This window comes from Malaclemys terrapin, chromosome 9, assembly GCF_027887155.1.
Source record: "Malaclemys terrapin pileata isolate rMalTer1 chromosome 9, rMalTer1.hap1, whole genome shotgun sequence".
NCBI lineage: Eukaryota > Metazoa > Chordata > Testudines > Emydidae > Malaclemys > Malaclemys terrapin.
In genome coordinates, this window is record NC_071513.1 from 10,016,653 (window position 1) to 10,032,167 (window position 15,515).

The window sequence follows — 15,515 nt, forward strand, 5'->3', positions numbered from 1 at the left end:
ATAGGGGAGTAGTTTTCCTTTCAGAAAGGACCTGATTTAGGACTTCTGCTCCAACTAAAATTCCTACTAAAACCAAAGGAAGTTTTGCCTGAGTCAGGAGTATCAGGGTTTTGACCTCTCTCTCTCTGCCTATGCTCATTGCCTTCTTAACCTACAGTTCCTAATCAGATTTCAGAGTGGACTCTATTATATGGACTGGAACTACTTTCTGGAGTGGACCACAGTCACTAAATTGTAATACTGTTTTATATAGTAGCTTCATTATTTCCCCCAAAATAGTTTCCTGAGCTGAGATACCTTCACATTGTAATGGAACATTGTTTTACTTCACATTCACAAGATTTGTTAGGGCAATAAATATGTCAGTCATGATTTGCTATTTTTTATTGTCTCGTAACTGCTCTAAGCAAAGAATATCAGTGTATTTTAGTTATAAAAGCTGAAGTGTGAGGGAAATATATTGGAAAGTATGAGGTAAAGGAATGGGGGATAATAACTGGAAGCTCAATAGAAAGAGAAAATATTCTTATTGCCATCACTTTCTTTCTGTAAATAGTCCCCAAATGTTAGCAAAACAGGAAAGGAAAACATATGTTGTAATGTTTATAGCTGACCTCTGTTAGCTTCTAAAACAATTTCTAAATTCATTTTCACTGAGTATGGTTTTTGTCAGTCCTTTCTGCTCTGCAAATATGGGAAGGTAAAGCAAGTATATTAGCACGGGAGGATATGGTATCCATCCCATACACCAGCCAAGCCAGGGGTACTTATTTGTTGTCATGGAAAAAAACTACAAGGTGAATGCTTTTTTTTTTTTGGTATATTATGGTCAGGGAGAAGATGGGTGGTTTTATTTATAGCATAAAATCCTGGCTTTTGAAAAAGAATTTGTGTGCACTGGATTTTGGAATGTGTTTCATTTCATTGTACAAGACTTTCGTACTGTAACAAGATAAATGATTTATTAGGATGACTAAGGCATCATTGCAAATGCAGCCATGTCGTTCCTTCATATAATGTGGGCTAGTCATATGCCGCTGATGACACATTTCTTGAACTGTCTGCATGGGTAAACAGTTTTCTACATTAGTGCCTTTACCAAGGAATTTGTCTCTCTCTGTTAGGGCATCATTAAAGTTATTTTCATAGCTGCTTTTATGTCTTAGAAACAAACAAGCTGTTGTGTCACTGGTTCCTGGGAGCTTCTTAAAGCACTGAAACGTGATAGTCAAATGCATAACTATAAGCTTTATTAATCATGTCCACACTGCAGGAGTATTCATACAGCACTGAGAAAATCCCCAAATACCTCTCCCAATATGTATTGGGCTCAGTGTAAAACCTAGGGTGGATTCCCTGGGGTAGTCTTTTCTTTGGTTATTCCAAATTCCTGGTCAGGAATTTGGAAGGGATATCCCCATGTAATCAGACAAACAAATTGTCCATTAGTTTACATGGACTATTTTGCATCGTTAGTTTTAAAACCCCATTGGCCGTTTGCATTTCTTTTAGCTTTGAGCTCCAGTTTAGATTGCTTTTTATACCTGCAGTAGCCTTTTCTTTTTAGAGGTGGTTGACTGAGTTTTTTTTTTTTTTTTTTTTTTAGTTCAGCATGCCCAGCACATATAGAATTTAACTGTTGCTTGTTTGTTACTAAATTGACCGACTTCCCAGCAGAGAGAAAATGGGTAGGGCTGCGCAAATGCAAAAGCTAGCAAGATATTGAGAAACTGATCACACTTTATATTAGGATTCCATTGATTAGTGTTTATAAAGAGCTAATAGACCATTAACAGATGTTTTAATAAATGGGGAATTGATTGTGATAGTCCAACAGGTCAACAGGTTGCTTATAACTGTATCTTAGAGCCATCTATAACACATTCTACTGATGTGCTCATAGCCATCTTTAACACATAGTATTCAGGTCTGATAACATCTACTAGTCATTTAGCAACCCTTTATAAACTATTTATCAATGGAAGCTTAATATGAAGCGTGAGCAAGAAATTGGAGGACGTTTAGAGCTACAGAACTAGTTGAGGAGCTGAAGGGACTGATGGATGAGGAAAGGTTGACAAAGAGTTTATACAAGTCATGGCTCTGTGCAGTCCCTGCCAACTCCTTCGCCAGCAGTAACTTCTGAGCAGAATGGAAATCCAGCCACAGTGGAGGGGATCATGCCGTGGAGAGTATCTTCTCCCTAGCTACTATGCCTGCTCTCCGTGCCTAATGCTGCCCTCTAAAACTGCAGATCAGACATTACATGGAGTGGCAGCAATGGGACCTTTATGGGTGCTGAGGCCAGGGAGAAAAATAGCAGCATTGTTGCTTTTCCATTGATGCATTTCTGTAGCTTTCTCATCCACACCATATAGTAGAGGGCAGCATTTGGCCCAGTGAGATCTATCATGCCATGAAATCATCCTCTAAAGGAAATAGCAGAAACCCCATCTCTCTTAGATATTTCAAATTAGACTGGGCACGGTGCTCTAGGGTTCATTGTAGAAAGTGAAGGTGCCTTCCTGGGGATGGAGACTAGTAGCCCTCTTCCATCATGATTTCTGTAGTTCTAGATTGACACCTTTTGCCTAAATGTAAAACAAAACACACACACACACACACACACACACGCCACAGCAACATTTTATTTTGAACAAGGAGGAAATTATGGAAAAATTGAAAGAGGGGGAAAGGAACTAAACTTTGAAAGAGGCAATTAACTTGAGGGTCTGGTTTTGCAAAGCTATTTTTCCATCTGCCCCTTTTCCCCTGGGCTCAACGCTCCAGCTCAGATCTGCTTTGCAGAAGCACACAAATCCCATTGCACTCCCAGTTCTCCCTTTCCGTTTGAGCTCCGATTTGGCCAGTGTCTCTACAGCTCTTAAAGAGTTCAGTCAGGAAAAAACAGTGATTCATTAGACCCCTTCTGCATATGTACTTCTCAGTTACTTACCTGAGGGCTTTTACAGCTAGAAAAAAGCAGATTTAGCTGAAGAAACGAGCGTGCCTAGTCCTAATAAATAAAACACATGGAGTCAATTAAAACAATGTTTCAATAATTTTCAGGAAGGAGGACGCTTGATGTTACTACATCAGTGGACCACAGTGACTTCTAAGCCAACCAACTGAGCAGCTTTACCTTCCCATTTAATCTGCAGGTCTATAAAATAGGTATGCCTACTTACCATAGTAGTCATATGCCCAATCCATCAGTTAACATGATTTTGGAATTATTTTAAGTCCAAACCATGTGAAAATAAATCCTCACTTGATTTGGTGGACTTACTTTACTTCCATTATATTCCACTTTAAAACATTTCATATGCTCAGTTTTATTATTGTTACTTTCAGGAATTTCTAAATTTGGATTTATTAAATTTTTGAACTTTCCCTGGAAAAAGAAATGGTGTGATTCCCTGCTCTCATTGCTGGCATATGTCAAATTTCACAAGCTAAACTGAGTAAAGCCTTGCCAGTATTTTTGAGGTGGACCACCAAGTGAAAACAAGGTGTTGCAAAGTATAGTGTTGATGATTCAATGGGTGGCATTCTTCCCTCTAAGGCCACGATTCTCCAAAGATTGGTGCATGTGCTTCAATCTACACAAGTGAGTAGCCCCATTGGGTTTAGTGGAGTTACTGCTGAGTATAGTTAACGTATGCATAGGTTTTTGCAGGATCAGGGCTTGAGGTTCGGATCCTGGATTGAGAACAGCGGAAGTGCATGAGTGCATCCACGTGGAGTTCTGTTACCTCAATAGGATTCTGTGCGTATGTAGGGTGCACTCAGGCAGTTCTCAATGCAAATCAAGGCCCAAGTCTACAGTACCAATGCCACCCCAGCATATTGTTAAGGAAAACGTGGGCGCTAGACGGTATGTTTTTCAGATGAGCTGTAAAGTCAAGGCTTTCTCAGTTTGCAATCTTTAAAAGTTTATTAGCACATTAGATAATTATATTCCTCCTGCCCCATCACATCTTGACTAACGTGGTATTCTTCTTTGCTTATTGACATTAAAACTGTTGTGTTATCACAGTAGCTGACATGTTCTGTTCCACAGATAGCTGTACTTCAACCCGTAGTTAAGGTTATGTCACAACTTCTGCTTACCGGTTGACCTTTCCAAGTCCTCTAAAATCAATATGCTTAGTCAGATTCCTTTGGAAGTTGGAGGATGCAGGGTAGGGTGAGTGACCCAAATTGAGGTCATTTGAAGTTGGGGATACAGAGATATAAGCCCCCTAAAAATAGCCATTTTCCAGAGTGTTTCAAGTTGTTTTTTTGTTAGCAAAGCTACAGGTCAAATTATTAATATTATGTGGTCTCAATCTGTTGAGCTTTACCCAAGATAACGTATGGCATCCACTAAATTTTTGGAGACCCAAGTTGAGAACGGTATTGGAGAAAAAGTACATTTTTACAGTGTTCGCGCGCTGATACAGAAAAAATGACTAGAATTCCATTTCCACCATTTTGTATGCTTTAAATCTCAACTCTTGTATGTGCTCTAAAATCTGAATGGTTACTCCAATTGCTTTGACATTTGGTGTGTCTCATGAAGGCACAGGGTAGCGTTAATGATCCAAATTTGGGATTATGTGACCAAGGGGTTCCCAAGTTACTGGCTGCGCAAAAAACTTGTTTCTTTCTGCTGCCTTGCACCATTAAACTGTGGGGTACTAATGAGTGGATGAATCACAGACAGAATTCAGACTTATGGCTGTGAACTCTTCCTTCAATTAATGTAATAAGAATAAGTTAATCAGAAGCCCTCATCTAAGGCAAAAGGAGCTTTGGACTGAGTGAGTGCAGGTTGCTACAATTTGAAAGTTGTGGGTGGCAATTTTAATTTGGGGGAATGTAATCCCAGTCTTTGGGGGGGGGAATTAGGCATGTGAATGCTTCCTGGGAAAGGAGGGGAATTAGAGGGTGGAGAACTGGAGCAATAGGAGGGGAGAGGGCTATGGGGAGGATAAATTGGGGTTAGGTGATACAGGAGGGGAGAGATGTTATGGGGTCTCAGATGAGGTAAGCATGGTACCCCCTAGCTCTTCCAATGTCATCTCACTTCAGCACATGTATCCCAACCCCTTGTATTGCAAACGTCCTGCACCTCACAGCTCTGCCAGTGCATCCCAACTTCCCTGCATCCCCAGCTCTGCCAGCGCACCCCATGGGGGGTGGGGCAACACCCGAGTGTCTCTGCAACCCCGGAGGTTGCAACGCCCAAAGCCAAGAGCCAAGCCCAGCCATCTCCACAGCAACGGAGCTGCAGGAGCCACCACTGTGGGATGGCCGCCACGGTAGGGTGAGTGCTGGACAGGACTCAACCCCCTCCCCCTGGTAGGGTTGCCAACCCTCCAGGATTGTCCTGGAATCTCCAGGGATTAAAGATTAATCTTTAATTAAAGATTATGTCATGTGATGAAATCTCCAGGAATACATCCAACCAAAATTGGCAACCCTACCCCATGGGGGGAGGACCGGACTGAAACTACCCCAGGGCCTTCACCCCCAGACTATTTACTGGGTCACAACAGGCCATACATTTTTACAAATAGGTCCTGACCCCCGAAAAGGTTGAAAACCACTGGCCTATCTAATATATTGTCCCTTTCATCATTTTCTTGCTATGGAAGGGTTGATCCCTCCAACCTACCAAGACTCCCTGATTGTCTGCCCCAGCCCTGACCCCCAACAGAGGTTAGAACAGCATGGGAGCTATTCTGACTTCTGCCAACTGCTAGTGGTCCCCTAGGGGAATTTTCTCACCCTTGATGTGTTCTTACCCATATGCAGGAGCTTCTCTTGCTCTCTGAACATTGGGGATTCTCCCACCCCAGGGATACCCCCTACAGGGATTTGGGGTTCTTTCCCACTCCTGCTTGAATAGCGCAAAGAGAGCAGACTGTCCCCTGTGCATAGTGAGTGGTTTCATTTACTTTTCCTTACCTCAGTACCGCATATCATGTGATCTCTGGAAGGATAATTAGGGAAGTGAAAGTATTTACTGGCTGCTTCTACAGTGAAAATATCTTTGCAGCTGAATGCAACCATCCTCATCATGTTTTAGCTGGCTGAGCCAAGCACCCTCAGGTGGGACTGGTTGTGATTGATGGTTCACAACATTAACCTTTAACAAGGTCTTCTTTCTTTTTTACTTGCAGAATGTCAGCTAGGGCTGCAGCAGAAACAAAGCAGCGATAGCTTGTAAGATTTGTTGTGATCAGCCTTAGGTTTTTAAGAGCAGAGTAAAGCTGCAGACACCTGCACTCGTGTAACACAGCCAGTAACATTGCTGTCACATGCAGAACTTCATAGATGAGACACTCTTTCTCTTTTGTTTGTCATAAAAGAATCTCTTCTGAGCTTTGAAAGTAAAGAAAAACAATGAGACAAAGATGTAACAGATCACCAGAGACATGTATTATTACCTGTCTGAATATTCATCAAATTACAAACAAAGGTAAGAAAGAATGGAGCAGCATCTAAAATGGAATGCACTCGTTGCAAGGGCATAGACAAGCTTTGCCGACAACCGCACTTCTTGCACTATCTGTGTTCTTACTGATTTTTCTTTTCTGAGGCTGGGCCAAGTCTGCTCCCATTGACGTCAGTGGGAAAACTACCATTGACTTCAGCAGAAAAATGATTGGTCACTTAGTGTTCGAACAGACACACAGGTCTGTGTTTTGTGACCTGTGCCATTGAGTACCTGAGAGATTTCCATGAAGACATTTAAACACATTGTTAAAAATGCAAGACTATGGTTATGCTGGTTAGAAAGGAAGGATTGCTCAGTGGATAGGGTGCTAACTTGAGAGACCTGTGTGACCTTGGACAAGTCAATCTCTGTGTACTTTCGTTCCCCATCTGTAAAATGGGGATAATGAAACCCGTCCTACCTCACAGGAGGATGAGGCTAAATACACTAACGGTTGAGAGTTGCTCAGGTGCTAGGATGATGGGGGCCATTATACATACCTAAGATATCTGGCCATGGGAGTAGAGCCAGTGGCTTACCTGCTGGAGGCCATCTTAACTCAATGTTGGACATGGCTGAAATTTTTTACTGGTGGGACGAGTAGCATTAAAGCATGTTTCCGCTGTACTTCCTGAGAGTATGTGATCCGCTGGATAATTAGGGAGCTCATCCACCAGGTAAGGACTCGGGATGCCTTCTGAGCAAGCCTGTCCCTCACCCTGTAGAAGCAGATATGTGATGTTGGCCTTGTTGATCAGTCCAGGGTTTGATGGCCAACTGTGGGGTAATTCTCTCTCTTTTTTTTTTAATTGAATGAATGACTTCTCAAAAACATATTTTTCCCCCACTAGGAGATGACCCATTCCTGGCCTCCACCTCTTACTGCTATTCACACCCCCGGCAAGGCTGAGCAGACCAAGTTTTCCATCCCAAGCAAGGTGCAGGTAGGTTATTAATTATTATTCATTCACATATGAGTGATCTTCACTAGACACTTTGGCCCATATCCTCAAAGATATTTAGACTCCTAACTTCCATTGAAATCAATTTTAAGAGCCTAACTAAGCCCAATTTGAGGATCTGGAACTTTACTTTTGTGATTTGGTTTCATTTTCAAAATTCTCTTGAGATGAAAATTCTCTTAATATGTTATTGATAGGGCTGCTTGTTCAGAACTTCAGAAGTTACAGTAAAGGATAAAAGGAAGGTTAATCTTACCTATGTTTTCAAACGAGTCTTTCCATTACAAATAGTATTTACAATGTGTTTATTTTTTCTCCCGTAGTTTGTGTAACACACTGGCAAAGAGTATCTTGGTCCCCACGAGTGGCTAAAACCAATAAAGTAGTATATGGGTCTGTTCCTGCTCTACAATTATGCTTTTAGATCCCAAAGTCCCAGATTCAGTCCCTGCAGATGACTCAACTTGTGCATTGCTGCAAGTGGTGACTTATACTGAGATTTGAACTGCTGTGGACCTCTGCCACTTGGAGTCATACTTTCCAGGGGAGCTGGAAGTGTCACCCCATAGTGTGGGGTTTTGTTCTTCTCTCCATGGCTGGACAATGTCAAGAGTTTCTGAGGCTGCTACAGCTTTGAAGACAACAGAAAGCTGGTTCTTTCATTCATGCAGTAGTGGCTTTTGTAATCATGTACTATTTCAGACATTTAAAATCAGTTTTCCCCTCACCAATTTTGTCCAGTTGTCACTATTTGCCAGAGATTCTCCCACTCCAAACCCTGCCTCCATGTGTTGGCTGAAGCTAATGTGAAATCAGTGTGGCTATTGCTATTAAACAAAACAAAGCAAACTCTTACCATGCCGTATTCCAGCAAAACATCATTGTTCTGCTCCGCTACTGACAATGGCAATGCACTTAAGTGCTGCTGCATTAAACATCATAGGCCAGATTCATATGTGGGTGCAATTCCTAACTAAGCTGAATACTGCACTCATTTATATTACTGTAAATCTGGTTAAACTCCACAGAATCCATTTAGGTCAAAGTGGATTCATACCCATATGAGTAAGCATGGAGTCTGGCACACTGGAAGCTATATCTTCTTAAATTAGAGCAGGACTAAATTCAGTGCTGGTTTTTTTCTGGGCCCTACAAAAATAGGACCATGTACTGCACTCCTTCACTAACTTCAACGAGAGTTTTGCATGAGTAAATCTTATGCTCTCAGACCCATTTAAAAAAATCTGTGACGTTATGGTAAATTTTATGAAATATAAATTAGGCTTTTAAAAAATCACACTTTAGGAAAGAGGAAAGAACGTGGATGTTTCTAGGTTAGTTAACTTTACTGTGAAAAATACAGTACAAGATTGCCTACTCAGAACATCCCACTAAATCAATTAGAGAGAGCCAAATTGATAGGTTTTAGAGATAAAACAGATAAGAACATGTGGTCATATAAACCTAAAGCAGGCCTTATTATAGGTCCTCATCTTACATAAAAAAATTAAGTCTCCTCATTTGTAAAATAATGCAATAGAAAAGGCAGAACTTATCACAACAATTTATTTATCCCTCTGACACTCAAATTTAAAGTGCTATGTTTACTCTTGAAGGCATGATTTACCTCACAAGGGACTGACTAACAGTGCAGCAGAATATTAGGAACTAATAATGCCCTGAGAGAAAGTGTAGCGAGGGCTTTAATGACTTTAACATCCTACAGATCTAAGACTTTTAACAAAGTAGTGCCTGTCTCTCGGACTGGATTGTAAATAATGGCTTAATTTAAAATCATCACAAACTACTAGAGCCTACTTGGGATGAAGGCTGATTTGGCATCAGGTTATACCTCATTGTTGATTGTAAAGCCAAGGGAAAGATCAAGCAAGAAAAGCATGTGAAATTAAGAATGTCATTATACATTACTGTGGGTCAGTGAGAAGCACATTGTGTGCAAAATGCTGTGTGCACTCCACACCGGGGCCAGATCCTGAGCTGATGTAAAGTTAGTGCAGCTTCATTGATTTCACTGGCACTTCACTGGTTTACACCAGCTGAAGAACTGACTCTTGTGTCTTTGTCTCGTGTACGTAAGATAGCACTCCAAAACATCTTGAATTTCCGTTTTAGGTAGCGACATTTTAAGCAGGTGGGGTCAAAAAAGAAGAGTGATGCTGCTGAACTTAATGCCTGGTTATTTTAAAACTCAAGACCAAGTTCAGCCTATGCAAATACTTCCCATTATCTTAAGTGGGAAGCACATGTACACACCTGTGGGTAAGACTTTAAAAGGCAGATCGTCAGCTGGTGTAAACTGAAGTGTGGATTCCACACTGGAACTAAGTCTGTGTACACCAGCTGAGGATCTGGCCTTTTGGGCCTAAAATAGGCTAGGTACTGAGCAGTGCAAGTAGCATTCTTATGTACAGATAATACAGTCTTTTAAATTTTTAGTGTTGTTCTCTTCTCAGGCACATGAACCTGTGTATTTTCCTTTTCTGTTTATGTTATGCTTGTGCCCTTAGTCTAACAAGGAAAGATGTATCTACCATCTTCTTCCTTTCATTGAACTAATCCTGACATTTTTGTGTTCTTCATTGTAGGATTCCCAGCACCCGACCTCAGGATACAATGTACAAAGTAGGTCTTTATTGTCCTTAATTGAGACAATCGGGGTTGGTTGGTTGGTTGTTGGGGGGTTCTTTTTGTTTGTTTGTTCTTTGCCTACTTAACATCTTTAAAACAAGGGATGAAAAATTAATTTCTATGGTGCTAAAGCAGATCAGTTCCATTTTTGATGACATATTACGCATTGTGGCATGTTGTGTAACCAAGTACAATTAGGTGGGTTGAGCGCTTAGGGCAACAGGAATCTTTTGACATTTGGAAATATGTTTCCTTCGTTTACAGAGTGGAGTGATCCAGCAGGGAAATCTGCCACCAAGTCAGTGCCACAAAAGTCGTAAGTATTGTTACTTCCAGCTTTATATTTTGTTTTAAGTTTATCTTAAGGAATGAGCTTAGTTCTCCAAAGATAACTGAACCCAGCTTACATACAATCTTGTCCCGGCATTCTGGTGTTCTCAACAGTGCTGAAAAATTCGCCATAAACCAGTTTTACGTCTTCTGCTCTTATTGCTGTTTCTTCTCCTTAAGCATTAACGAACAGAGGTATGTCTAAAAGATGAGTTTATTAAGCAAAATGAATGCCAATTTTATTTGTACAGCTTACCAAAATTAAACCACTTTTAATTGGTCATCAGATACTAAGCTTCTTACAACAGAAAATTCAACCTGATGAATAGCTGATGCAAGATTTTTAGCATTTATTTATTGAAGGAGAGTAAAATACGTTGAAAAAAGAGGTCTTGAATTTTATACACTTTGGGACAGTTGACAGTCACGGATTAAAGAAAATCACGGATGATCTAAAAATATGGAGGACCTGATTATTCACTGAGTTACATCCTTTCCCATTATCTTGTGCTGGTGTAAAACTGGAGTAAGGCAGCAGTGAATTGAGCCCACAATATTTTGCACCTTAACCCATGGTCTCAAAGTGCTTTACAAATATGAATTAATTAGCAACTTTGTAAAATAGGTTACTATTATAGTTACCATTTTACATATGAGGAAAGTGAGGTTTGGAGCTGGCCTAAATTCAGAGCTGCATCACTTTAACTACTGGAGTGTTTTTTAAACTGATTTGGTTAAACCAAGATACACCAATCTGTACTGGTTTAACTAAAATGTGTTTAAACGCCTGTGTGGACACTTAGATGGATTTAGAAGTGGCTTATAGCAATTTAGTTTAATTCAGTCAGGGTGCAATTTAATCTATATCTGTATAAACCAGGTTAAATCAATTTAACGTATCTACACCGCATTTTTGAATTGGTTTAATTCAATTGATTTTCAACCAGTTTTAGTTAAATCAATACAACTTTGTGCACAGACGAGGTCTCAGTGAGGTCAGATAACTTGCCCAAGTCATATGGCAAGTCAATCACAGAGTTGGGAATAGAATCCAAGCATTCCATTCCATTGTTTTAACCTCTGGACTCCTTGACTCATGAAATAAAGTCATGCAACTTTTCTCATATGAGTAAAGTTACTTGAATGAGTAAGGATTTGCAAAATGAATCTCTAACACCAACCCTCTAAATTAAATTTATTTAATTCTTCTGATTGGATGCAAAAATTGAAAGTCAGCATTTCAGTTTTAATGAGAATTATGAAATCTGGCTAATGATAAAAATAAATTGGTGCACATAAGCGATATTTATTTTTCCAACAATATCATCAGATTAGTCCTTCCCTTATTCTATTGTTATTTCTGGAAATGATTTCAGATTTTAAAAAATATCTCTCCCACTGGACCCTCTGATCCTGAAAACAGAAAGGATAAATTCATATGCCAGAATCTCTAAATGATGCAATGCTTACATCAAGAACCTTCTCTAGTAAAACATAAAAAATATTATTACATCTTAAAGTGATTTTTCTCCTAAAGCAAGTGTATTTGGATTCCACGATGAAAAATATTTTGGTGAGTATACTATAAAATACAATATTTCAATAGTTTGTATCCAACAGTAATAGACTTGTCAATCATGGTTTATAGTTATAAGCTGAATTTAAAAAGAACAGCGCTTCATAGCTCAGTGGTATATAGTGCATTTAATGGGACCAAAGCTCTCTATAGGAAGGCTGATATAAAACTCGAAGACACTGAGTACATTTTATGAACCAGTTGCTCTCTATTCTGCTGCTTGATCTAAAGTTCCAGCACTATCAATCAGATTTCTGCTGGAATGAACTGCCTTCTTATGGTAGGTGATGGATTTTACACACGACAGATCAGAGCTGCAATAAAGTTACTTTTATTTTTAGCTTCCAAATGAAGATCAGCTCTCCCATTACTATCATTTTTTCCCTTTTACTACAAAGAAATTGTTAAGGCAGTTTCCAAGAATTTCCATAGGTCTTTGGAAGGGTTATATTGGTTAGGAGGCAATCCATTGTGTGACTTAAAGTATGGTAGGCAAGACTCTGCCCTTAGATCTACATGTACAGCTTCCACTAACTTCAGCTGGAGTTGGTTGCACATGCCTGAGGATAGAATGAAAGCAAAGCAGATTGTGGCTGAAACCAATGATGATATTATCAAATAATCATAGCTAGATGGCAGATTTATTGATCCTGCTATCATTATCCATTTTAATAGCAAGATATTTATGATCCTGTGGTTCCATAATTCCTGATGGATATGGATGGGATTCTGGGATCTACTGGTAAAATTATGGTTTCTGCATATACCAGCATTATTGCTCTATGCTATAGAGCACACACCGCAATCTTAGCTCTGCCCCTATTGGTATTCTTGCACCCAGCCACCACCTCCACTTATCTCATTTATAGTGCTGCTAATCGGATCTGTTTTTCACTATTTCATCTTGAGCTTCTGCTGCTAAACAGATGTGGCACAGGTGTGTTCATCTATTTCTATCCATTGCGGGAGGTATCTCTGAGCTGGACGGGTGTGTGAGATGACGTCACAGTTGTCCTTCATCTTTTTGATGATTACATGCAAATCTTATGAAACCTGAGAGTACCTGTCCCATTAACATCACTTCTGTTGGCAATCAAATTGACCCCATCAGTTCTATCAGAAATCTGCTTGTGATCTTTGATCAGGCGTTGGAGCAAAGGTGCTCACATTCATCCTATTACCCAGCTACCCTCCTGCCAGCTTAGGAATTAGGTGCTATTTATAGGCAGAATGTGTTTTTGTCATGTTGAGACTTGGATTACATGCTGCTTTACTCTGCTCCAATAGACAATGCTCTGTGCATGTCAGATGTTGGAGGCTGGCATCCTTGCAGGGTCAGAGTAAAGGGTTTTTTTGTATGGTGTGTGGTTTATGGTAGAAAGGTGTGCATCTGTAGGTGGAAGAACAGAGAGTATTTACTGCCAGGTGGCTTAACTTTCCATTTCCTTGACTGTATGGGTTTGTGTCAGGCATATTAGTATGGTAACCTACATGGTTTCACAGAAAAGTATTTTTGTGTATGAATTTTTTACGTTTTTAATGTTTAAAATATATGGTGGCACACTCAAACGCAAGAGGCCATGAGAAATCCCAAAGCTGTGCAGGAAGTCAGATGGGGTGTGGTGAGTTGTGTCAAGGATGGGGCCCACAAGGGCCAAAGGGCCTGATCCTGCAAACATATATAAGTAACTTGACTCACGAGTAGTCTCACTGAAGTGGTATTTTTGTTTCTAGCCATACAGTTTTAATATGAAATTTATATATAGATATATCAAAAAGATATTGTAGCTGAAACTAGTAATGACAATATCTAGCTCTTATGTAGTGCTTTTCTTCAGTAGATCTCAAAGCACTTCACAATCTTTAATGTATTTATCCTTCCCCTGTGAGGTAGAGTGGTATCATTATCTCCATTTCACAGATAGCCTTTCTGTGTCTCAGTTTCCTAAGTGACTTGCCCAAGGTCACACAGAAAGTCGGGTGGAGCAGATAATTGGACCCTGATTTCCCAAGTCTTAGGCTAGTGCCCTAACCATTGGGCTACCCTTCCTCTCCAAAGGATGGTCCAGGATTGTGAAAAAACTATAGGACTTGGCTTCTCATCTTCTTCTGCTTCTTTTTTTGACCAGTCCATAGATTACATATAGTACAATACATTTATAACCAGTCTACTCCTATTAGTTTTTTATGAAGCATAGTAAGGAGCAACAGATAAGGTGCAACCAATTGCAAGGAGAAGGATCATCTGTCAACATCCATGAATTCAAGGGTACATAGTCAGCCCTTGACTGAGGTTTGTGTTATATAATTACCATTGAGAGTATGTCATCCTCAAACATCCATTCTTTTGTTCTGTTTAGTTGTTAGCACTTGGCCTGTGTCCAGTTGGAAAGCACCCAGAACCTTTTTAATCAAGCACATCCTGTGTTCTAAGTCATACTGCAGAGTACTCTTGGGTAGTTTCCATAAAAGCCCAGCTAAAAAGAAGAATGTAATCATAATGGTATTCTTTCCTTGTCATAAAATGACTTCCTATACTTATTGTATTAACACAGTATTAAAAGGTCCTACTCATGGATTCAGTGAACTACCGGAAACCATTAAGAACTTGGAACAGAAAAGTTTAATGGGTCCGACAAAAACAACAACTTGTTTTATCTTTATAGGATTTTTGTGAGCCTACAGACTGTAGTCTACAACCTGTGCAGTAGCTAGAGAAAAGCTAAGTTCAGAGTACTCAAAAACATGCAAAACAAATTGGTGAACAATTTCACATGACATTTTGGCAAACATTTCCTTGCAATTTTTGCACTCTTCTCCTATTCAATGTGGTAAAAAATTACACTGGAAATAAGAATTTCTTTAAAAATCTGAAAATGAGTCAGTGACAATTATTTAGCTTGTTTAAAGCCAGGGAGAATCCCACTGATAAAACTGAGATTCACCACAGATGAGATTCTGACCCCCTTGAAGTCATGGCGGTTTTGCCATTGACTTCAATAGGGCCAGAATTTCCCACGTGGCTTTAAACAAGTTGCAGTAAATACCAGTAGTTTCCTAATCCCAAAGATTATGATAATACTTGGTAGAAATGTACTGCTTGATGTTTAGTTGTTTCATAAGTGTCTAATGGCTTGTTGGAAGTTCTCCATCATGTCAGGGACAGTCACCTGGGAGCACAAAAAACCAACATTTGGCAGCATGCTCAAGCTATGAATTAAAGGTAATTCATGGTTTGAAGTGAATCAGCATGAGGTCCTTATGAAGAGTCATTAGACATCAAGAGGATCTTGATGCACCAAGGACTATATATTGGATAATGCGACAACTAGAAATATTGGTATTCTGAACATTCAGATCAAGAAGCACCGATGCATCCTTAAACTTGAAAGAAATCATTATGAACAACTGGGGTTCATTTAGGGGTGGTATATGATTTTCAGTTTAATTGCACACACTAAAAACTTGCCAAGTTTTATGTCCAACTTCAATAAGAAAAATGTGGTTGTAT

At 39.7% G+C, this 15,515-nt stretch overlaps 1 protein-coding gene across 2 annotated transcripts in view; it reads left to right on the plus strand.

Annotated features, from left to right (window-relative positions):
* AFF2 (ALF transcription elongation factor 2) overlaps nt 1-15,515 on the plus strand; it is a 403,259-nt gene that overhangs the window by 235,970 nt on the left and 151,774 nt on the right. For both annotated transcript variants that reach the window (XM_054040357.1, XM_054040358.1), the window contains exons 5-7: nt 7,339-7,431; nt 10,056-10,092; nt 10,363-10,414. In XM_054040357.1, the coding sequence (XP_053896332.1) occupies nt 7,339-7,431; nt 10,056-10,092; nt 10,363-10,414 (182 nt within the window). The remainder of the gene's footprint in view (nt 1-7,338; nt 7,432-10,055; nt 10,093-10,362; nt 10,415-15,515) is intronic.